The following is a 24,710-nucleotide window of genomic DNA, read 5'->3' on the forward strand; positions in this document are numbered from 1 at the left end:
TTAGTCTTTGGGGATTTTTTTTCACTAACAGAAGACTAGGGTGTGTAATAAATTATCATGCTGAAATGAAGGAGGAAAACATTTTAGAAGGATTCACCACATGAAACTCATTTGCCTCTTATGTAAGAAAATTTCACTTTCTAAAACTCTAATCTCCAGAAACTTCAGAATGAAATACAATTTAGTGGGGGTGGGGGGGAATCCATGCTTAATAAATTCAAACTATTTTAAGAAAAAATCGGAGGCATCCTTTTTATTGGCATATTGGCAATGCGTCATTAAGGTAATAGGAACGGATGTAAACAATTTGTCAGGTGTTCTAGAATGCACTCTTTTTTTAAAATGTGTTAATTTGGTTAATCCTAATAAAATGAAAGAGGAGTGCTAAAGGTTAAGCAGTTGGTCCTCAAAAGTGGTTTTCATGGCATTTTTCTCATATCTACCATCTTCCTGTGGTAAACAGTTTTGACTAGTTGATATCCTTCTGTCATATACCAGACCATGAAAGCCTGTTCCAGGGGATATACCTATTGGCACTGTCCCTCAAGAACACTAAGCAATGTGCTTTTATTTCACTGAACACATAATTTTATAACTGATAGCAAAACGTAACTCTACAAATCACACAAAACTAAACGATTTGTTCTGGAATCAACTGTTGGACAAAGAGGCAACTGGTTGAAAATGGATCATGAAGACGAGTGACCTGGGAGTTTGGTAGTGTCATTCTAACCCTGTTCTCAAGCCTTCTCTGGTAGAGTGCATTTCATGTACTCTGTAGTGTTACCTGAAGGAAAATCACATTTTAACCCATCCTTCCATGAATCAAGCTCTCACTGAAAGGGGTGCATAAAACCTGTGGGATGCAGGTAATCCAGCGCACCGAGCTGGAGTCTGCAGTTGCTCGGGGCCGCGGGGAAGGAGGCCAGGTCTACCGCGGCTGGATTCTGTGGCAGGGATGGCGGGGCCTCCTTGGCTGGTTCTTCAAACGGAGCCAGGTTTTGCGCTCGCCGATCCTGCACCAACACCAGGATGTTGCCATCCATCACCCGGGACACCTTCGAGTACTCCTTGCTGGTTTCAGGGGTGCTGGTCTTCTCCGCCCGGCCGCTGTTCTCGTTTTGTTTCGGGAGCAGCGCCAGCGCTCCATCTTTGCTGACTTTGTGGATCTCCACGTACTCCAAGGGTTTAGCAGAGGTCAAGGGGGTCTTGTCCTGGGGCAGCAGCCTTGCCGCATCTTGGTCAGTCTTGGAACGGAAGCTTTCTGACTCCCCGTGCTCAGCTGCCTTTCCTTCCCCGCCAGTCTCAATGGTTTGCGAGGGTTTTAAAGCACGTGTGTCTGTTTTGTCCAACAAAGTGGGTGCAGCACCTGCCGTGCCCAGGCCCAGCTTACACACAACAGCAACGCTGTGGTAAGATGACCTGGAGTAGTGCAGGCCGGGGGGCTGCAGCAAAGGCCACGTTGAAGATTGGGATCCGCTGACATGAAAAGAGGGGATTTTGCCTTCCACGCTTGTGCTCTGAGGGCCTTGGGGCTGGGTAACGTTTGTTTCAGGTTTCTCTGCCTTCTCAAGGCCCTCAGGAGTGTGGAACTTGGAGGGATTGGCCCGAGGTTCATCACACTTTTCAGACAAAAGGGAAGGGCTGTCGCAGCTGCCCCGGCCAGAGTCACTGTCGGGATCCGAGTGCGTGGGCTTCACGTCTTGCCCCGGGTGTTCTTTGGAGTGAGCTGGCATCAGCGGCTGGTCCCCACTGTCATCCACCTCTAAGAACTCCACCAGTAAGTCCTCGCAGTCGGAAGTGGGAGGGAAGTCTTGGCATCCCAGGGCGCTCAGAAGTTCCTCGGACTTGCCCTTCTATTAAAACACAGACACAAGGCAAGAAGGCCGTCAGGTTCATAACATTCCAAATGGACATCGTAGCCAAGTCTGTGTTCCTGACTACGGGCAGGTAGGATGTGGCCACGGCCTCGCAGAATTTCCCAAACGTCAGACATCTGTGTCCCAGGCCATCTAGAATCTCCTCCTGGACTATTACTCACCTAATATTTTTCTTTAAGTCAATTCACGATTTTAACTTAGTCTTTCTCTAAGCAATAATGATCACGAGTTGAATGGGCAAGTAGTATATGTGCATATAATAAAAATATAACTATTAAATAAGAAAAGCTTGGGAAACATCTAAACCCATAGTGCTCATGCGTGCACTTGGTACTGGGACTCACTAGTTCTGAAATCGGGTTGCTGGCCTCCTAACTGGCTCCCTCACCCCACGTTCTGGAGTCTGGTAGTGGGAAGCTGATTCTCATCTTTTCCTTCTTCTCTCCCTTCTCCTCTTCCTTGCTTCTCCCTCCCTGTCCCTCCCTTCGCCTCCCATCCCACTCCTTCCTTTCCTTCTTCTCCATTTCCCCTCCCTCCCCTCCCTTCCCCGCTTCCTGCCAGCCCATATTCCCTCCATCTCCTTGGGTTCCTCTCCCTCCTCCTTCTCTCTATCCTCCTCTCCCCCCACTTCTCCTCCGGCCTCCTCTTCTTATTTTCCACGCTTCTCCAGATGCTCTGACTTAGGTCAGAGACTGGTGCCTAAATCTTGGCTCTATTACTTATTAAAGGCTCTATGCCTTTGGATAAGCTGTTCTGTGATCCTCAGTTTCTCCATTTGTAAAATGAGAATAATAGCACCCATCTGGGAAAGTTCTTTTGAGAATTAGGGGTAATGGCATTAAAAATCCAAGAACGTTTTCTTCTGACACGAAAAGCAGTTTTTAAAAGTCATTAAGTCCCTGTGGCTACGAGGTCAAATTGCGAGCTAAACAATAATTCATTTAGTTAGCTGAGATGTTCATGCTGGGTCTATAAAGGTCAGTGCTAGAGACTGGATAGCAGAATACGAGCCCAAATTCTGCGGCTCTAGTTCCTGCTCTGATATCTGCAATCAGAATGCCGTCGAGCCAAATTCCCCAGGACTCACTCTTCACCTTCTTGTGCTTTTGGCCTCACAGCGGCTGGGGTCAAGCGACAATGTGTAGGGGACTGCTTTTATATACATCAGTGTTAAGCAGAAGGTCAAATTGAAACTATAGATTTCAACCTGCAGAGAAATTAAAAATGTTCTAACACCTCTTTTCATTGGAAACACTTAAATTTCATTCCCACTTGAATCGGTCTAAATGGGCCCTGGCAAACACCAGTTCCACTGTACTGAACCAGTCTTAACTGAGCTCTCAAACTGAGCAAAAACTGCAATAGGATATTCTGTTACTATGGCCTTCTGTAAGGAACATTCGAGTGAGAGCTTACACCAAAGTATGACGGAGGGGCTGGTGGTAGGTTCCTCTTTGGTATTCATCAAATATTCACCCTCTTTCTCAATCGATTATTTGTACAAAATGTTTTAGATGGGGCTTATGAAAAGAGCTGATAAACCTAGCAAGCATTCCTATGTGTTCTGAGGTTTTCTTGGCTTTCTTTCATTGTCCTCTGGCACTCAGTATCTGATGGTAAGTACCCTCATGCTTCCCACATCTTTCTGTAAACACACCTGCTGAAGAGGAGGGACAGCTGGTCAAGGATGGCCGAGCTGACCAGGCCGCACTGACGGGAACTGTGTGCTCATGTGTAAAGATAACGAGTATAGAGAAGCTGGTCACAATACATTCTTACCGCTGGTACTTACCTCCAGCAGGTGAGTATCAAATCCTTTTATTTTTGGCCCAGGAACCGGAGGGAGGATGCAGGTCACCATGCTATAAAAAGATTTGTGAGATAAGATAAATGACACGTGTTTTCACTTTGTAATTTTTGAAAGATTAGCGTTATCTCCAAATAGCTGCTACCTGGACTATGGTAGATAGAAGTTAGAGTTCCGAGGCTACGTGAAACTAACAATCAGTGGTGAGGACAATGAATACTTCTAGGGGTCAACATCAAAATGAATTCTTGCGGGCTTCCCTGGTGGCGCAGTGGTTGAGAATCTGCCTGCCCATGCAGGGGAACACGGGTTCGTGCCCCGGTCCGGGAGGATCCCACATGCCGCGGAGCGGTTGGGCCCGTGGGCCATGGCCGCTGAGCCTGCGTGTCCACAAGGGGAGGGGCCGCAGCAGTGAGAGGCCCGCGTACCGTAAAAAAAAAAAAAAAAATGAATTCTCGCTAATTAACTCTGGCTGATTCTGAAGGGACTAGGGGATTATTTGCTGTTCTTGCCAGATTTTTACTATTTCACAACTGTGAGCCTCCATTTGATGGAAAGAGCATCAACTTCAAATGTGTCTATTCTACTTTTGCTAGCACTGATAAAAGTTTTTAATGGTGAACACACTGCAACTAATGGCTAAAATGAGGTGCTTGAATTATCTGTAGGTTTCCATCATTTTTGTATTGTCTTTCTTGGCCATTATCCCTGACAACCATGACTGGGAGGAGGGTTGGTAGACAGTGAAGTACCTGTAGCCCTTCAAAGCCACTGCCCAGACCGTAATCAAACAGATGACAGCAGAAAGAACGGCCACAAAGATCCACACGGTTGCATCTGTCATTGAGAAGTCTAAAAAGCAAACAGCCAGAAAGTTTTGCTCACATACAGCATCATTAAAAACAAACAAACAAAACAAATCAATGAAACTTTTGAACATAAGTTCCGCCCCTCCACACCTTTTCTGATTTGAACATCAATCCAGAGTAACATTAATGACGGATTTAATTTTTTCCAATATCATTAAATTTTAAAGTGGCCTGTATTTTATAGTTCTCTAAAATTTTCAAGATCCTTAAAAATATTATTTGATTTGATACTTATATAGGAAGTCCAAGGGTACATGGTCAGTTGCAGTAATAATAATTTAAAAAGCTAACATTTATTAAGTTCTCAGTAAAAGCCATATGATGTTAAGCTCTTTACATACATTGCCTGTATGTAAAGATGAGGAACTGAGACTGTAAGAGTGGTTTACCCAGAGGCATGTAGCTATAAAGTTGTAGTCTGGGATTTGAACCCAGGGCTTCTGCTTTTATTTAGTAAGAGCCAGGGATGGACTGGATGCACACTCTTATGGCCTGTAATGCGGTGCTCTTTCCAGTATGTCAATGCAAGCCCTGATACTTTGGCCAGGCAAGTTGTCACAAGAGCTAGGTTTCGCCATGCAGTTCTGGGCAAGACTTCTAACTCCACTGACCTTTAGTTTCCTCCCTTTCAGTTCCTAATGGCAATTTTGTTCTCTCTGAATACTTGAGATGGTTGGGAGGAACAAACAAGGTAAAGACTTTGTAAACTGTAAAGTACTTGGAAATGCAAATGATTCATTCCCTGTAGAATGCCAGCCACCATGTTTAATGGCACTTAAAGAATTGGGTGCCTTTTATACACTGTTCCTTGACTAAGAGACCAACATGTAATTGTCTTCAAGGACTGAAAATCAATTCATGCTTTTCAGATGGGCTAGTGCCTTACAAATTTTGGGAGAACTAGATGATGACCTTGAATGATAGGAATGGGGCAGATGGGGAGGGCAGAATGACTGACCATCAAGCCCTCTGAGACATTTCAAGCCCATGACTGCAGACTTATCCTAGAAACTGGTCCTCACTGACAGTGACCCAGGGAGCAATGCTGTACTTACAAATGTCTTTGTGTTGAGTGGAGAGATGATAAACTCACCTCTACTCATTCTTCTGGCTAAGACTCAAAATAGTTTCTCTGTTAGTAGTTACTACATACAAATTTACCAAACTCATTCTATTTAAAAAATATTTAGGAGTATAAGCAAAAGGGAGCCAAGACACTCACCATTAGGTATCGGGATGGAGCTCTCTGGGCTCCACTCACTCCAGAATCCATGGTCTGGCTTGCAGTGAACCTGAACAAGGTATTTCTGCCCTGGATATAAGCTGAGAATCTTAAACTGAGTCTGCTGCCCAGCGAAATGAGTCTAAGGGAGACCAAGGAAAACAGAAGTCACTCTGACTTGTGTTATGAAGAAAGAGACTTTTTCTTTAGGCAGTAAACTATTGGAGGAGTGAGACCAAATGATCACACTTAGTAAATACCCTGTTCACACCATTCCACCCTCTCAGCCCAGCCCTTTCTCCTGTTAAATACTGCTCACACAAAAATCAACAGACTTTCTATCTCTCCATTGGGAACTCTACTTCAGAAAGACAAATGTTCTGCTCCCTACACCTTGCTTTCTAAATTCTACATTATGGAAGGTGACTAGTTAATAAAATTGGAAAATTATTCTTTTCTAAACTCTAATAAAATAATTGATTCAAGGATCATTCACTGATGTAAAGCCACTAGGTGGAAGAGAACTGGGAATTCATGAACACTGAAGAAATTGTGCACAAATTAAACATGACTTTACAATCAAGGGATCAAGATGTGATCTCCCCGATCCAGGGGCCACTTTTAACATCATTTATGGTAGGTTGACCAGATGGTCTTTGTTTCCTGATATGATGGACTATGAAGCATATATATCACCTCTGAAGTTTTCTTACCAAAAATTGTTCACCTGGAATCTGATCAAGTCTTTAGATCTAATGTCTGGTTACAGGAAATATGGGGGCATAGAAATTGGTTAAATGACCTCACAAAGAACTAATCAGACAAATGCAGAAGGTGGGGCATTCTATGTGACAAGTGGCCCAGCCTCCTGAGCACGTTGAGAGTGAAGGGATATATCAGCCAGCCACAGTGAGTGATCCTGAAGTGGATTCTGGTTTGAACAAACCAGCTGTTAAAAATATTTTTGAATCAATTGGGGGAATTAAAACATGGACTGACCATTAAATGATATTAAGGGATTCAAAAAGATGATATTAAGGAATTTCAATTAATTTTCTACGTGTGATCCTATTATTTAGGCTATATTTGGAAATATTCCCTTTTTAAAAGAGACATATACTAAACTATTTAAGAGTAGATTATCATAATGCCTATAATTTATTGTACTATTTGATTACAATGAAGTATTTTAAAGTCAATAAAAATGCCATTAGCCATGGACTGGTTACACTGAAATTTTTTCCTCCCACTTAGTGCCATTTAAGTACTCTCACAGATGTTAGATCTAAGATATCCTGAGGGAGGTGGGTCGAAAACTTGGCAGAAGTGGCTGTTCAGTTGCAAGGAGCTAGTCATGGGAGAGCTGTAAAGATGAGCCCCCATCCATCCCAGTGGAGGGGAGAAGGCCCTTCCACACATGGGTGGGTAACATCAGCATCAGGAAGGCAACGTGGTGGCCCAATAATTAGGGGGCATGACCTATTCTCAGTTGGAGTACTTCATCTTTGCCAAAGGACAGGGTTCCCTCCAAAAGCTTCTGGTTGACTCACCTCCCACTCAGCTGCCTTCTCAGGTTTTAATCGAATTTCATACTGGAGTGTGAGCCAACCAGATCTTACATCAACCAGGGTGGGTGGAAACCATTTTATCCACAGATATGGTTTTCTGTCTTCTGGCTGTTTTAATTCCAAAGTCAGGTTCACAGGAGGGTCTGGTTCAACTGTAGATATGAAAGAAACTCCATATTTAGTCAAATATGGGTATTTGAATCCAGAACTATATGACTTAGAGGCAGATCTCTCTACCTTTTTTATCTCCATGGTTATGAGACACTTGGTATTTGATGTCAGGTTCCTTTAAGTACAGGTCTGTGAACGCCTCCTTAAGAGTGAGGTGCCTAGACCATACTCCCCAAAGCAATCTACAGATTTAGTGTGACACCTATCAAATTACCCATGACATTTTTCACAGAAGTAGAACAAATAATCCTAAAATTTATATGGAACCATAAAAGACCCAGAATTGCCAAAGCAATCCTGAGGAAAAATAACAAAGCAGGAGGCATAACCCTCCCAGACTTCAGACAATACTACAAAGCTACAGTAATCAAAACAGTCTGGTATTGGCACAAAAACGGACATATGGATCAATGGAACAGAATAGAGAGTCCAGAAATAAACCCACACACCTATGGTCAATTAATCTTCAACAAGGGAGGCAAGAATATACAGTGGAGAAAAGACAATCTCTTCAGCAAGTGGTGTTGGGAAAGTTGGACAGCCACATGTAAATCAATGAAGTTAGAACACTCCCTCATACCATGCACAAAAATAAACTCAAAATGGGTTAAAGACAAATATAAGACATGACACCATAAAACTTTCAGAAGAGAAAGTAGGCAAAACATTCTCTGACATAAATCGTACAAATGTTTTCTTAGGTCGGTCTACCAAGGCAATAGAAATAAAAGCAAAAATAAACAAATGGGACCTAATCAAACTTACAAGCTTTTGCACTGCAAAGGAAACCATATACAAAATGAAACGACAACGTACAGAATGGGAGAAAATACTTGCAAATGATGCAAACAACAAGGGCTTAATTTCCAAAATATACAAACAGCTCATACAATTCAATATCAAAAAAAAAAAAACAAATAACACAAAGCAATTGAAAAATGGGCAAAAGACCTAAATAGACATTTCTCCAAAGAAGAAATACAGATGGCCAACAGGCACACGAAAAAATGCTCAACATCGCAAATTATTAGAGAAATGCAAATCAAAACTACAATGAGGTGTCACCTCACACCGGTCAGAATGGCCATCATTAAAAAATCTACAAATAACAAATGCTGGAGAGGGTGTGGAGAAAAGGGAACTCTCCTACACAGTTGGTGGGAATGTAAATTGGTGCAGCCACCATGGAAAACTGAATGGAGGTTCCTCAAAAATCTAAAAATAGGGTTGCCATATGGTCCAGCAATCCCACTCCTGGGCATATATCCAGTCAAAACTATAATTCAAAAAGAAACATGCACCTCTATGTTCATAGCAGCACTATTCACAATAGCCAAGACATGGAAACAACCTAAGTGTCCATCAACAGATGAATGGATAAAGAAGATGTGAGACACGCACACACACACACACACACACTGGAATACTACTCAGCCATAAAAAATAATGAAATAATGCCTAGAGATTATCATACTAAGTGAAGTAAGTCAGAAAGAGAAAGACAAATACCATATGATATTACTTGTATGTGGAATCTAAAATATGATACAAATGAACTTATCTACGAAACAGACTCATAGACATACAGAACAGACTTGTGGTTGCCAAGAAGGAAGGGGGGTGGCAGAGAGATGGAGTGGCAGTTTGGGATTAGGAGATGCAAACTCATATATCGAATGGGTAAACAACATGGTCCTACTGTATAGCACAGGGGACTATACTCAGTATACTGTGATAAACCATAATGGAAAAGAATATGAAAAAGAACATATATATATATATATATGTGTGTGTGTATGTATGTATAACTGAATCACTTTGCTGTACAGCAGAAATTAACACAACATTGTAAATCAACTATACTTCAATAAAATAAATTTAAAAGAAGAGTGAGGGTCCTAGGGTGCTAGCTTGCCTTACCCTAGTCTCAGCCCCGCTGGCCAGTCACATTTTCTCCATTCATTTCTTACCTCCTCAAATCAGTCTCCACTACAGGTGAGAGCAGAGTGAGTGTAACTCTAGTGGACTTGGCATTATACCCTACAGTTGCCTAAAAAAATAGCTTTAGAAAATTTGCCACTAATCCTAATGCTTGTATGTTACTAAGTAAATACCTAAGAAAGATTGTTTTATATGGCCTTACTAAATAAATATCAGTTATTTAATATGTTTTAATTTGAACACAAGACTGAGAAATGCTGATCAAAACATCTTTGTACAAAGGTGCAAGTAAAATGTTCAAGATGAATCCTTGAAAGCAAAGTTTCTCAACCTCAGCATTATGTGTATTTTGGACCAGATAATTCTTTGTGGTAGGGGCCTTCCTGAGCATTGTAGGACGTTAGCAGCATCTCTGGCCTCTCCCCATTAGAGGCCCTCTCTCCCTGTGTTGCAAGCTTCAAAAATATTTCCCGCCATTGCCAAGTACCCTATGGGAGGCAGAGAGTACCCAGCTGAGAATCACGTTTCAAGTGTCTTCAGCATAGCTAAATATTTCTCAGTGACAACAGTGAAATCTGTTTCTGAGAGATTATGTGCCAGTATCTTGTACTGCAGGTTATCACTGGATGAGATTCAAGTTGGTAGACTTTACTGTGGTTAAAACTGCGTTGTAAATGAACTTCTGTGGCCTGTCACCAACACGGTATGCTGCGGGGTTATATGAGAATTCCATGAACACTTCTTTCATTATTTTGAAAAGTATGGCCCAACACATTCTTTCACCAGAGAATTTGTTTTCCAGAGTCACTATGAATTGGATCCATTCATTCATTTCACTTTTTAAACATACTACTTTTCTTTAGTGATCCCATTTTTGTTTTTATGGATAATCTTCATTACAGCAGTTGTGCATTTCAGAACTTCTCTTGCTTTCACTGTTTTGACCTTAAATATTTTAACACTTGAGGGCAGAATATTTGAGGACAAGGAAATTTAAGCAAGAAACTATGCAAATGGAATTATTTGGTGTTTAGCATTTTAAAGACTTCATATCTCAAGTAAATTTATATGAATGGAATTTATTTTATTCCTACTTGTCAGTGGGGTTGCTTTTTGATTTTCTTAAGCTAAGATCAAATTCTGTTTCCATCCCCATGCTCATTGCAATAATTTGCTGGGGAGAGACAGAATTCAAATGGGTACCAGTTGATGTTGCAAGCTTTTCTAGTTTTTAAGGATCAATCACTGATAACACGCCAATGGGATGACATACAGCCCGATACTTGAGAGTCCTAGCCTGATTTTCCTTGTCGGTTGGTGTTAGGTAAGTCAGGAAGACTTGGGTGACCTTGAACTTAATTAGCTACTCCTTAGGTTAGCTAAGGCCAAGTCATCTCTTGTGGGCGGAGCAGTTTGGAGCAATTCCTGTGGGTGGAGAAGCAGATGAGACTCTTCTAAGAGCTGCTACTCCATGAAGCAGCTCTGTCTTTCAGGGAGAGAAATCTCAGAAAAGAAATCCCAGCTTGCCAAGGGAGAAGGGGACATCGGTCGCAGGGGGAGGGCTGGAGAGAAGGATTGATAAGGGAAGCTAAGTAGAACATTCCTGTTGGGTGCAAGGGGATGGGAAGAAGGGTCAAAGGAAGGCATAAGGATTTTACTGTCTTACCATCATAAATAAAAATTGGTTTACTCAGCCATAAAAAAGAATGAAATAATGCCATTTACAGCGATATGGATGGACCTAGTGATTATCATACTGAGTGAAGTAAGTCAGACGGAGAAAGACAAGTATTATATGATATCACTTATTATGGAATCTAAAAAAAGGATACAAATGAACTTATTTACAAAACAGAAATAGAGTCACAGAGGTAGACAACAAACTTATGGTTACCAAGGGGGAAGGAGGGGGAGGGATAGATTGGGAGATTGGGATTGACATATACACACTACTATATATAAAATAGGTAACTAATAAGGACCTACTGTATAGCACAGGAAGCTCTACTCAATACTCTGTAATGACCTATATGGGAAAAGAATCTTAAAAAGAGTGGATATATGTATATGTATAACTGATTCACTTTGCTGTACACCTGAAACTAACACAACATTGTAGATCAACTAGACTCAAATAAAAATTAATTAAATCTAAAAAATTGGTTTAAAACACTCAGTTGGCAAGGATGGTGTGAATTTTCTCATCTTTCTTTATGGGAATCTATCCATAAGCCAAGAAGACTCAAACTGAGTTTGACTATTGGTAGATTCATATTGGAGTAACAAATTCCTCACCAATCACCCTTCCCCTTACCTATGTAAGTCACGTCCACGTAACGTGGATCCGAGGAACTGCTTCCCATCTGGTTCGTGGCGTTTACTGTGATGATGTATATCGTCCATATGGAGGTGTGCTTCTTGTTAAAGTAGCAGGAGTTGGGACCACCAGTTTTGTAGTCCGGACATTCATGGGTGAATGTCTCTCTGCAACGAGTAATATATTAGGAGTCAGTAAGAAAGTGATAAAAAGAGTCTAGTTTTTTCTTAATAGATCAATACCACTGGATTTTGGGGAACAGGCATCCCAGATGCAAAAACCAGAGCTGAAGAAGTTCTCCCCAAGTTCTTCTGTCCTGCCCATGTCAGCTGGGGGTGACAAAGGGAAGAGAGTGCTGGAGAATGGGTGGCAGGGTCACATCAGAGCCCCAGTGACTCTGTTTCTCACCAACCCTTCCTGTCTACGGGTTGCTGTGGGCTTTGTGATATATGCCCCCTGCCAATGAACACTTGAGTTTTCTGTGGCCAATGCACCGCTTTCCTCAGGGAACCACCATTGGGTCATCTCAGGACACTGGGACTTTCCCCTGCACATACACACGGGGTGGGGGTAATGCACGAGGCAACATTTATTGCACATATGTTTTGAATTACATTTCATTAAAAAAAGATTAAAGGGAATACAAGCTGCAGGGTATTTCCAATTACACTAAGTCAGCCACAGAGAAAAGTGCCTCTGAAAGGAGGTATTTCAGGCCCAAGAGGCTCCTTAGACTGCTCACGTTTAGACTTGGGGACCTCCACGCAAGACTCACCACAGAGGTGTGCAGGCGTATTCCACTTTGCTCGCCACTTTGAGCCCCTGAGATCTGTTTGCCTGACACCCCTTTGGGTCCCAGAAGGGATGGCAGCTTTGTGTACCACTGAGTCCTGTCACTGGGAAGTGAGCCAGCTGTTTCTACTAGTAAATATTTTCTTCACTGGGGAAGGATACAGCCGTCCCTGGATTTCCAGGAGGGTCTCATTGTAACTGTGACGAACTCCTTGCCCAGAGATCACCCTGTTTACTCTGCACTGCAATTTTAGCTCCCAATATGTCTTCTGGGAGATCATGGGTCCATGGATTTCCTAAGGAAAACACCTCATCTTCCTTTTCTTGTAGGGCTTGTTATTTTCTTGCACAAGAATCAAGTTCGAAAAGCTAATGTACCACGGTTGTCAAAGATTACATGATAATACTCTTAGGTTACAAAAGTAATGATTACAAAAAATGATAAATGGCACAAGGTTGATAGATAAGCATCTAAAATTAACTAGCACTTAGGAAACACTTATACGTGACCTTGGGCTACGGCCTAAACTTACGACAGGCAATGAGAGCATTGCTGGATTGTGTTGCCGAGGTGGTGGCTGAGCTTATGCGCGTGAGGGAGCTCGGCAGGGACATTAAGAGGAAGACGTGGATGCGTATGTTTGATTCCCTTCCTCCAGTAGCAGGAGTCTTATCGGTGTCCGTTCAGGGAAGCGTGGCAATTAACCCAGAGTCAGTGTTCCTGTGGCCTGGAGAGTGAGGACACCCAGGTGCGCTTTGCTAGGAGAGAAGAAAACGTTTACCCTTCCTTGTGGTAAGTCAGCGTGTAATTGGTAGGTAATCCTCCGTCTGCCCCAGGCTTCCACCAGCAGGTGAATGTTTCCTTTTCGGGAGAACGACATTTAAAGATCTCAGGTTTTCCAGGAGGTGACTGTCCTAGAAAAAGCCAGAAGCCACTGGCGTCAATATTAAGGTCTGTTCAACTCTCTGACCATTTTGCTGGTGACAGAAGCAGACTGATGGGGCCAGGCCAGTGATGAGGTCTCGGCGGGAGTAGGCCTAGGGGTGGAGGGCTCAGAAGTGCCAAGGTGTCAACATCCAGCAACACTCCTCTGTGGGCTGCGCTGAAGTTGGCAGGACTCAGAGAGAGAGCTTTGCGGTGGGGGGTGTGTGTGCGTGTGCGCGCTCGCGTACTGTGAGATGGAGATACTACACTACTGGAGATACTACACTACTACACCATGTAGTTTCAACAACAGTGAGCATCAAGAGTGCTAGGGATACATATGGACTGAGAAAGAGGATGTGGCCCTTCTATAATCCCATGGAGTCTATGGAGTGGATACACACCCACAGCCCCATAAAAAGAATTCTTCCCCAGGCACAAGCATCCTGTGGTCATTTGCTAATCCAATGCTCTCTGGACCTCTCCCCTCTGGCTCACTAACCACCATCTTCCTGCCATTTCCACACAATGAACCCAGCTCTCTTCTCTTGTTCTTTCACTGTATCACCGAGGCTCCTCCTTGAGCTGCTTCCTCCCCATCTTCTCTGTCCCTTCCTTTTCCCCTTCACTATTCCTTGATTCCATTCTTTTTTTTTTTTTTTTTTTTGCTCCGGATGTGCAGGCTCAGCGGCCATGGCTCACGGGCCCAGCCGCCCGCGGCATGTGGGATCTTCCCGGACCGGGGCACGAACCCGTGTCCCCTGCATCAGCAGGTGGACTCTCAACCACTGCGTCACCAGGGAAGCCCTCCATTCAGCTTTGACCTCCGATTCAGCATCACAGTCTGGCTCTCCATCCTCCCTGCCTCCATTTCCTAATTTGGGTTTTTGGTCCCTTTTCCCTTATATTTCTCCCTCTCCCCCTGGGTCTTTATGGGTAGGAGGCATGGCAGCTCCTACAGGTGGCTGCTCTTGCGGTTACTAGCTACCATCATTATCTAGGAGCTGTACTTAGTCCCAGCTGGAAGCTAGCAGGGCTGAAAGAGCTGATGTGGAAAACCCAATGCCAAGTGGATGAAGGTTTTGAGTTCCCTAATCCCCAAAGCTCTTGGTGAGCTGGCTCCCTCTTCTACTCCTTGTCTGTCAGGTCCAAAGAGGGAAACAGTGGCCCTGATGCTGCTGGGCTGGGGGCCCCATCCACAGCGAGCCACGTAACCCCAGTTGGTGTTTAGTTCAGGAAATCAGGAGCAGAGAGAAGAGCTTCCAGGTGGTGGTCCCTCAGCCTCTGGGGCTTCTCTGTTTTCTGCCACACTTGCCCTTCACCCCTCACGCTGGCTCCCGGGTAGAACTGCTAGCAGGTCGGAAAGAGCAAGTTTGGAGGAGAACACAGGTGGGAAGACAGGGCACTAGGCAAAACCGCTGGAAAGAACTGAATGGAATGGGACGATGCGGTGCACAGGCTGGGGCCGAGGTCACCAGGCTGTGTGTCAGCCGGAGCCCAGCCACCTCCCAGCCCCCCGAAAACGGTCCACGCCAGACAGCCTGGGGCCAGCTCTGCCAATGTTTGTAATGTTGCTGTCCTCTAGGGAACATTTCTTCAGGGTAATTTCACAGGATGAAGCGATCTTTTGTTTGTTTGTTGTTGTGGCTATAGGGAGGAGTATGTGAGGTAGAAAGGAAAGTTTACTTTTAAAAAAGCACAAAACTTATGGCTCAATAATGGGCATATTTAGAAACCAATTAAGGCCACTGTTGATTATTTGAATACTTAAAATTTCCTTATGGATTATACTGATCTCTGCAGTCCTTTTTCTCTGAAAGCTTCTCTCTCTCACATTTCACTGGTTATTAATAGTACCTGGAGGAAGCTCAAGAGAGGAGGGTAAAGTTGTGAAATTATAATTAGTTAAATGTTTCTTTCACCCACTTTAGAGGAGATGGTTACAATGAATGGACTGTCTCACTATCCCTGTAAAATGCACACCAACACAGGACAACCACAGAGGCACCACACAGGCTCACACACACACACACACGCTCAAATAGAGCCCATATCAGAAGCACACCCACATACCACAGAGGAGTAATATACACAGGTGCATACTTGTAGAAGTATACACCGGTACACACACAGGTACATACACAGAAATATACACCCACAAATGTGTACACAGACAGGTATACCCAGAGAAGCATTTGCAATCAGGCACATATAGGGAAGTTAAGATATACACAGGTATACAAAAGTATACACACCCAGAAATACGCAGTGGTAGATACACTGAAATGTACACACACAGGCTCACACACTCTAGTCTAGTTGTGAATTTCATTTCCCCATAACAGAGTTGGCTCTATACCCATTTCCCACCATGTAACAGCAATCCCCTTATAACTCTTTACAGGTTTTCAAAGATTTTTCTCACACACCTTTTCATCTGAGGTGGAAGAAACATCACTATTCTCACTTTGAAAATGTATAAATCCAGAGAGGTTAGGTAATTGGCTCAAGGTTGCACAGCTAGTAAGGGACAGAACCTGAACTGAAACTCTGGTCTGTTGTTGGTAGAGCTCTTTCCCTGCGCTCCCAGAATGAGGATGGAAGTCAGAGCATAGTGACAGGATTTTGCATTAATTGCATTCATTCTTTTGCATTCGTTTTAATCCCCAAAATATTGTAAATAATTTAATAGCAGCAAATGACATGGACATTTTCATTTCTCTTAACTGCATTGCAAGAGGACTGTGATGGATTCTCCCCTCCTCTCATATAAACACCCCAGGGAATGAAAGAGAACAGGACAGTCTCTTACTTACCATTCAGAAGGTTGGTGTTGAGAAACAGTAGCAAAATGAAAACCACTGTGGATGCCACATTTTCCTTCATGTTGGCTCCCTTCTCTTTCCACAGGAAATGGATCAGAGGTTCACTGAAAGAGAAGGCACAGGCAACTTTTTTGAAACGACAGTCGGTTAGGCACATGCACCACTTTACTCTGGGTGTTTGCAACTGATTCTTGCTCCTTGCTGAACGTGAATAACAAAACAGGAGGAAAGGAATGTAGGAAAATGTGACAAGGATGGCTTGGCTCAGAAGCATCGCTGCACACATGCTGGGAAAAATGCCACCACCAGAGGTCATCAGATGACAACGTTCAAGGGCAGCCCAGCCACAGCTGGCTCTTTGCACACACCCCAAGGAAAAATTGTTCTCTTTGCACCCCACAGTCACTTAACGATAGATCACCTGTTTTACGTGACATAGATTGTAGTCCCTACAAAAGAATTGTTCTGGGAGGTCTTTGATCCTCCAGCCAAAATTAAGCCTGGCTGAAAAAGTCAGTGCATTCAGTTTAACTCCAACCTGGCCTCACGGATGCCACCAAGTAAGGGGGGCTTCGCCTGAAGGTTCAGGTTGAGAAGACTCTGGAAGCCTTCTGGGCTATGGGCATGGCTGTGAACGATGCAGTGAACTCTAGTGAACCTCCACATGGTTCCTTTCTCCCCTTTGGAAAAACCCCATAAACAAGAAATGACAAATCCCAGTAATAATTCAAGTCCCTTGGGTTTGAAGAATTAAGCAAATTTTGAACCTGCAGGGGTTGAGAGTTTTGAGAAATTTATTATTATATTATTATTTTTACCCTTGGAACAACTTTTAAAGCCTCTAAATGTTCTTCTAAGAAAAAAGGATTTTTAAAGACATTTGGAAAAGGCTCATTAGTCTTTTTGGACTCCACACAACTCTCAGAAAACAATAGATTTGATGAAGTAAGTGTAAATTCTTGGAAACCCATGGCTTACATTTTCCCTTTAAAATTTATGGGTTTTTTTAAATCAGGGGAAGGGCATCCAGGGGCAAGGCTGCCCGTCTAGGGACGTTGGAAATGACTGAGTGCTGTTTGATGAGCCCTGAAAAGACCAGCCTTCCTTTGTCCATTCCTCCTGGTCAGAGGGCGGATCACCATCTGCCAGCCTCACACCACCTAACAGACAACTTCTTCAAGCCTTCCACCTGCTACTACTCCCTCTGCGATGTACTCGGAAATAGAAATCTTAGTGACAGTAGAGTTTCGGTGCACACAGGCGCCATCAGGCGACTCTCTCATAACTGGAGCTCCTGGGTCAGTAACAACTCCTGTGAAGTAGCCAGTATCCTGTTCTTTGGGAACCTTCTAGTTGCTTTTTCAGGATTCTTTTTGAATATCCTCCCAGGTTACACGTTCTAAGCCACCTGCTCTATCTAACCCCTCAGGGTCATCTAATTAAATCAAGATGCTAAAGGCTCATAATGGGTTTCAAGTCATTCCTCCTATGTATGGAACACTTACCATGGGCCAGGCATTGTGCTAAGTGTCTTTTAAAAAATTTTTTTCGGCTGTGCTACGCAGCATGTGGGATCTTAGTTCCCTGACCAGGGATCGAACCCGCACCCCCTGCATTGGAAGGGCAGAGTCTTAACCACTGGACCGCCAGGAAAGTCCCTGCGCTGAGTGTCTTAATCATCAAGATTGCACTGAGCCCTCACAATACCCCTGTGCGTAGCATGGGCTATTACAATCCCCCCTTTTTTAAATTTAATTTTTATTTTATATGGGAGTAGGTTCATTTACAATGCTGTTTCAGGTGTACAACAAAGTGGTTCAGTTATACATATACATATATCCACTCTATTTCAGATTCTTCTCCCGTATAGGTTGTGACAGAATATTGGACAGAGTTCCCTGTGCTATACAGTAGGTTCTTGTTGATTATCAATTTTATACGTAGTAGTGTGTATATGCTTATCCCAGCCTCCTAATTTACCCCTCCCCCCAACCTTTCCCCTTTGGTAACCATAAGTTTGTTTTCTAAGTCTATGAGTCTGTTTCCTTTTTGTAAATAAGTTCATTTGTATCATTTTTAAAGATTCCACATGTGAGTGATATCATCTGATATTTGTCTTTCTCCGTTACCACCCCTTTTAACAGAAGAGGAAATGGAAGTGTAGAAAGGCGTAGTAAATTGTCAGTCACGTGCCATTGGGAGAGAGGAATCTGGCAAATCTGAGAGCGTCTGATGAACCATCCTCATTTGTGGACAGTGTGTGATGAACGTGCAATTATTCCCCATTCTGTGGGGGAGACCACAGCGACTGAGTCAAGGTGAATAGCACCCCAGCCTCGAACGGGTGTGGAGTCAACAGAGCCAAGACTCAGCGAGCTCAACCGCCATACTTGTGCCTGAGGATCTCAAACACTGCTGTTCTCCCTAATCCAGCTTCACTGGATCCATCTAGACCTGAAAGAGTTTTTTTGTCCTAAAGATCTGATCTCAGCCTGGCTTGGGGATGGGAATTCTACCTACTGGCTGAAGAAGTTCTATAATATCCTTTTATTGAAACTTCCCTTCTCTTTTTGCATCAAAATACTTGAGATCAACTGCTATAAATCACACCTTTTGGGCGAGGTCACGTGCTAACTAGACAGCTCTTCCAAATCAGGGCTCCACGTGTTTTGAAAAAGAAATGCCTGGATGGGGAGCAGGGTGGAGCAGGCAGGAGCAGATACTTTCATCACTTATGCTTCCTGGTATGCTGGTCCAGCCTCAAAGAAACTCTCCTAAATAAAGTTTTCCGATAAAAATGCTTTCAGGAAGCATTTTATAAACTAAAAAGAAATAAGCTCCTCTGGGATTTCCTAAGGTATCCTGGAATCTGTTGACTAGCCACGGGTAGTTTCTGACGCCTTGAAACCCCCATGTCAGGGAATTGGACACACTCATAGTGGTCTCATTACTGTGTTTCAATATATAATGATTCCCAACTCAACCTGCAACTGACTCTCCAGCAGGGTAAACACGGTGGGGTAAGTAAACCTTCAGAGAGAAAGATAACCTCAACTGCCCACTTTGCTGTGCTGACTGTTAACCTGACCATCTATTGTGGTCTCTCCCCACACTAGGCATACCTCCTGCTGTCCGCTGATCATTTTTATGGCTGGTGGACATGAGGCTGGGGATAAACTTGGTTTTTGTCTCAGACTAAAAATAGAGTTACAGTATGATCCAGCAATCCCACCCTTGGGCATATATCCGGAAAGGACAACAATTCTAATTCGAAAAGATACATGCACCCCAATGTTCACAGCAGCACTATTTACAACAGCCAAGACATGGAAGCAACCTAAATGTCCATCAACAGATGAATGGATAAAGAAGATGTGGTGTATATATACAATGGAATATTACTCAGCCGTAAAAAAGAATGAAACAATGCCATTTGCAGCAACGTGGATGGACCTAGAGATTATCATACTAAGTGAAGTAAGTCAGACAAAGACAAATATAACATGATATAACTTACATGTGGAATCTAAAAATGTTGATACAAATTAACTTATTTACAAAACAGAAACAGGCTCACAGACATGGAAAACAAACTTATGGTTACCAAAGGGGAAGGTCGGGGGGAGGGATAAATTAGGAGGTTGGGCTTAACAGATACCACTATACATAAACAACAAGATCCTACTGTATAGCACAGGGAACTATATTCAATACCTTGTAATAACCGATAATGGAAAAGAATCCAAAAATGAATATTATTTGGGTCAGGTACTATATTCAGATCTGAAGTCTGACTCACTTTGCTGTTTGCTGTACACCAGAAACTAACACAACATTGTAAACCAACTATACTTCAATAGAAAAAGTGTAAATAACTTAAAAAAAATTTGTTTTTGTCTCTCTGAGTCAACTCCCCCGTTGCAGCAGGATCTTGGTCAAGATTATTCACTCTGAGTGGGGCTGGAGCATCTGAAGAGCGTCCACAGACCGCTTTTAGTGGTGGTTATAGTGGTAAATGGCTCCAAATACTTGAGTCCAACTAGGAAAAAGTTAGCCCTGTACTCCCACCAGAGGACAGTTATCTTGGTTTCACTCCTCTGCTCCCCTAGTGTGACTGTGGTTTAAAAATGCAAAAATTAAAACTGAAAAGCAGGTCCGTAGCAAGTCAGCAGCCTCCACGCCTTGCCCATGACAAACTGTCTTAGCTTCCTCGCTTCTGAATCCTCAGAGACCCTCCCATCTTTATGCTCCTCAGTAATCTTATTCAAATATGCCTTCTCACGGTGCTATGTCCCACTCTGGTATGACCCCACAAACCCTCTTCTTCCTCACCTTGCTCTGCATTAATGCTCATCCGGTTCAGATTCTCTATCCAAACGCTTCCCTTCATCACTCTTTTCCTTTAAGCCAAGTCTCATCTACACAGGCCAAGAGTTGAGAAAGCAGGGGCAGGACAAGAGTGGAGACGCAGATGTAGAGAATGGACTTGAGGACACGGGGAGGGGGAAGGGTAAGCTGGGACGAGGTGAGAGAGTGGCATGGACATGTATACACCACCAAATGTGAACTGGATAGCTAGTGGGAAGCAGCTGCATGGCACAGGGAGATCAGCTCCGTGCTTTGTGACCACCTAGAGGGGTGGGATAGGGAGGGTGGGAGGGAGACGCAAGGAGGAGATATGGAGATATATGTATACGTATAGCTGATTCACTTTGTTATACAGCAGAAACTAACACACCATTGTAAAGCAATTATACGCCAATAAAGATGTTAAAAAAATATAACAGACCTGAGCTTTCACCCTTTACCCCCTGGTAGACTTTATCTGCATATGCTGGCTCATCCAGGCCCCGAGACAATCCCAAACGCCAGAAATCTCAGCCCTACCATTTTGTGGGACTTGCTCCCAAGACCTGGTGCCAGGTGGTCTTGAAGTGAATGCAATTCTCACCTTGTCTTGCCTCATCTGCTACTGTTGCCCCAATGCTCTACTCAGACTTTGACTCAGTTTCCCTGACTCTAGAAATGAGCCTAGCGTGCTGGGCAGGGATTCTGAGGACCTACCTAGCTCTTGGAAGCCCAATTCCCATGGATAAGCAGGGCCCCATCCAAGATTTGAATTTCTTTAAAGAATGTCACACATGTGAAATGCGCAAATCATAAGTATTCTGCTCAATGAATTATCACAAAGTGAATATGTCTATGTTACCATCAGGTCAAGAAATAGAACACTAATAGCATCCCAGAAATCTCCCTGGTGCCTCCCCCCAATCTCTACCCACCCTTCCCAAGAGGAACCACTCTTCTGACTTAACACTGCAGATTAATTTTGCTTACTTTTGGACTTTATAGAAATAGAATCATACAAGATGCATTTTTTGAGTGGGTGTGTCTGGCTTCTTTCATTTCACATTGTTGTATGATTCAATCTTGTTGTTACATGGACTCATACAAAATTCATTTTCACTTCACCTCATTCATCTTCATTCATATTACATTGAATGAAAGACCATAATTTATTTCCTCATTCTACTCTTGATGGACATTTGAGGGTTCCAGTTTTTGGTAAACTTTGGATTTTGCTAAGATCGATCAAGACTCCGATGGCAGGGGAGCCCTGCACACCTCATACCCACTTTGCGCTCCTCCCCAATTTTCAGTTCTCTACCATCAATGGTTAGGACACCACCTGCCATACCTCCTGACTATAAATGCAAATTAAGTTCCAAATGCCTGTCTGGTCCTAAAAATGCAAACAATCTCATTTCTTGCAAACAAATTTGAAATACATTCACCCATTGTTTGAAATGTTGGGGATTGTGTTACCTGCTCCCTTTGGGGTCTGCTGGGTTGGTGTCCTCTGCCCTCTGGGTCTCCTTACCTGTTGCTCCACCTGTTAGATGGCCTGAGGCTAAAAAAGCAGGGCCAGAACCCCACAGGTACCTTTTGACTTCCAGGAATCTGGCATGTCTTTCCAATATAGAATGCTAATATTTAGTTTGGAAAGCAGAGGACATAATCTGCTAAGGGTGGGGAGAGCAGCAGGAAGGATTAGCTATTTCACACCAGGCTCAAGATTAAGGCCGTTTGACAAGCTCTGCCCCAAATCAATGGTCAATGACTGTAGAGAGAATAAGTGAATCACTGAAGTCTTAAAGTTGGAAAAGCAGAACAAGAATCTAAGATAGGGGATGCTAATCCGCACGCAGAAGAACTGGTCCTGTGCTAGTATTGTCAGACACTGGACTTGGAGCCAGTTCAGCGTTCTGTCTTTGACAGGGGAATCTGAAGAGGTTTTCAGGATAACATGGCAGCCACTCCTGAATGCAGACATTGAATGCTGCGGATACAGTGCTAGGAGAACCCTGGCCTGAGGGTGGGGAGGTGAAGGTCCTAACTCTTCCTGTGTTGCATGAAAACATGTGCCCACAGCACTGAAGTGTTTATCTGTCCATAGCCCAGAAATCATAGTTACACATTTGTTTGTGAAATTTCACAGCAGGACGTTTGCTCATATGTCATCCATTATTATTTTTCTTTTCTTTTCTTTTCTTTTTTTTATCACTGCAGTGATCAAGTTTACATTTTATTGCTTCTCAAACAGGTTGCCTTCTCATTCCCTGTCCTGAGATATCCTTTGGTGGGAAACATCTGGCACTTTCCATAAGGGAATCACTTCTATGTAAAACGACCATCCCAGTCGAACCCAGCAGTTTAGTCAGAACATCATGGCTGTGTGGATGTTACTAGAAATAGTAGAGAGACAGTTAGAAAATGTCCACCTCTGATTCCAGACACCCCCTGCCTCCTCTCGTGTGAATCCCAGAACTTCTCGAACTTCTTGAAGACTCTCTATCTGTGAAAATGCATTCAGGCAGAGGGAGTATGCTGTGCATGACCACAGCTGTGTGATGTAAGAGGTACGCAATTAGCAGAGATTGGATTTGTCCAAACTGGAGCCAAATCAGGGTTGGTACTACACCTGGGGACTTACATAGAAAGATCTCCTGGCCGCTAACCTAATCGGGATAAATCGCTCATGGTGATGTATGTGCCTTTGCACGGGAGTCACTTTAATAAAACAGGACACTGAATGCTTCCGCACGGCTGGAGGCATCGCTTCCAAATCCAATTACACCAACTCCTCTCACTGGCCGCCAACATCCCAGCAGCATCTTTGCTCTCAGAGAGGCTTATTTTCACTCAGCCTCCTGGGCTTGAAGGCAAGAATAGGAACTGGGTGAGTTTCAATTTTCCCCAGTCAGTGCACACTTCAGACAGATGGTGGAAATTGCCCTTTGGCCTGATTTTCAGAGGAACTAGTTCCTCATAAGACCATCAATTAAAAAAACCCACAGGGCTTCCCTGGTGGCACAGTGGTGGAGAGTCCACCTGCTGATGCAGGGGACACAGGTTCGTGCCCTGGTCCGGGAAGATCCCACATGCCGCGGAACGGCTGGGCCCTTGAGCCATGGCCGCTGGGTCTGCGCGTCCGGAGCCTGTGCTCCACAGCGGGAGAGGCCACAGCAGTGAGAGGCCTGCATACCAGAAAAAAAAAAAAAAAATCCACAAATTGTACATTAAGTTTTGCAGTTTACAAAGCTTTTCCAGACTCCAGTGGTTTTCAGTCCAGGATTCACATTAGAACCATGTAGGGAACTTCTTAAATGAACAAACTCCTATGTCTTGCAAGAGGTTCTGATTGATTCAGAATTGGGTCCACTGGCACATGGACATTTTAACAAAGCCCTCCAGATGATTTCAATGTAAAGTCAGGGCTGGGAACCACTGATGCCGCCTAACACATATAATGTCTCTGCTTGGAGGCTTCCCTCCATGGGAGAGGAAACCGAGGCTCAGAGAGGTAGCTGGCTTTGCCCACCATCACACAGCTCAGCCAGCACAGCAGAAATGGGAATCCAGTCTTTAGACTGGGAGTCCTGCCTCAAATTAACAACAACACCAAAGACAAAATGACAAAACATTTACACGGTGATCTGTAGTGTTTAAAGCACTTTCACATCATGGCCATATTTTATTCTTACAATAACCCTGTGCAGAGGCAGGAAAGCTATTATTGTTCCTACTACTACGTCAGGGCTCCCATGTCAAAGATGAGGAAACGGAAGCCCAAGGGGGTAAGTGGTTTAAACCAACAAGCTTATCTTAAAAACCTCCAGTGTGCTCAGAACTGCGTGGTGATAAAATCAGCAAACCCTCGTGTAGGACACACTACATGCCAGGCACTGAGATGTAAGTTCTATGAATATGTCCATTTTACAGATGAGGACACTGGAGCCCAGAGAGGCTCCATGAGTTGTCTGAGGTCACACAGCTAGTGAGCAGTGTATGGAGGGAGAGGAACTCTGCAGCTGGGCTCCATGATCTGGGTT

General features: G+C 43.6%; 1 protein-coding gene across 1 annotated transcript in view; it reads right to left on the minus strand.

The window, feature by feature from the left end:
* Positions 1-243: 243 nt before the first annotated feature.
* Positions 244-24,710, minus strand: part of PRLR (prolactin receptor) — a 49,797-nt gene continuing 25,330 nt past the window's right edge. The window contains exons 2-9 of the mRNA XM_029218675.1: positions 16,309-16,421; positions 13,350-13,482; positions 11,773-11,942; positions 7,329-7,498; positions 5,779-5,920; positions 4,440-4,539; positions 3,673-3,742; positions 244-1,856 (exon numbers count right to left, since the gene is read on the minus strand). Coding sequence (XP_029074508.1) covers positions 834-1,856; positions 3,673-3,742; positions 4,440-4,539; positions 5,779-5,920; positions 7,329-7,498; positions 11,773-11,942; positions 13,350-13,482; positions 16,309-16,378 — 1,878 coding nt within the window. The 5' untranslated portion in view covers positions 16,379-16,421 and the 3' untranslated portion in view covers positions 244-833. The remainder of the gene's footprint in view (positions 1,857-3,672; positions 3,743-4,439; positions 4,540-5,778; positions 5,921-7,328; positions 7,499-11,772; positions 11,943-13,349; positions 13,483-16,308; positions 16,422-24,710) is intronic.

Source organism: Monodon monoceros, unplaced genomic scaffold (assembly GCF_005190385.1).
Source record: "Monodon monoceros isolate NGI ecotype Baffin Bay Population unplaced genomic scaffold, NGI_Narwhal_1 Super_Scaffold_12, whole genome shotgun sequence".
Taxonomy (NCBI): domain Eukaryota; kingdom Metazoa; phylum Chordata; class Mammalia; order Artiodactyla; family Monodontidae; genus Monodon; species Monodon monoceros.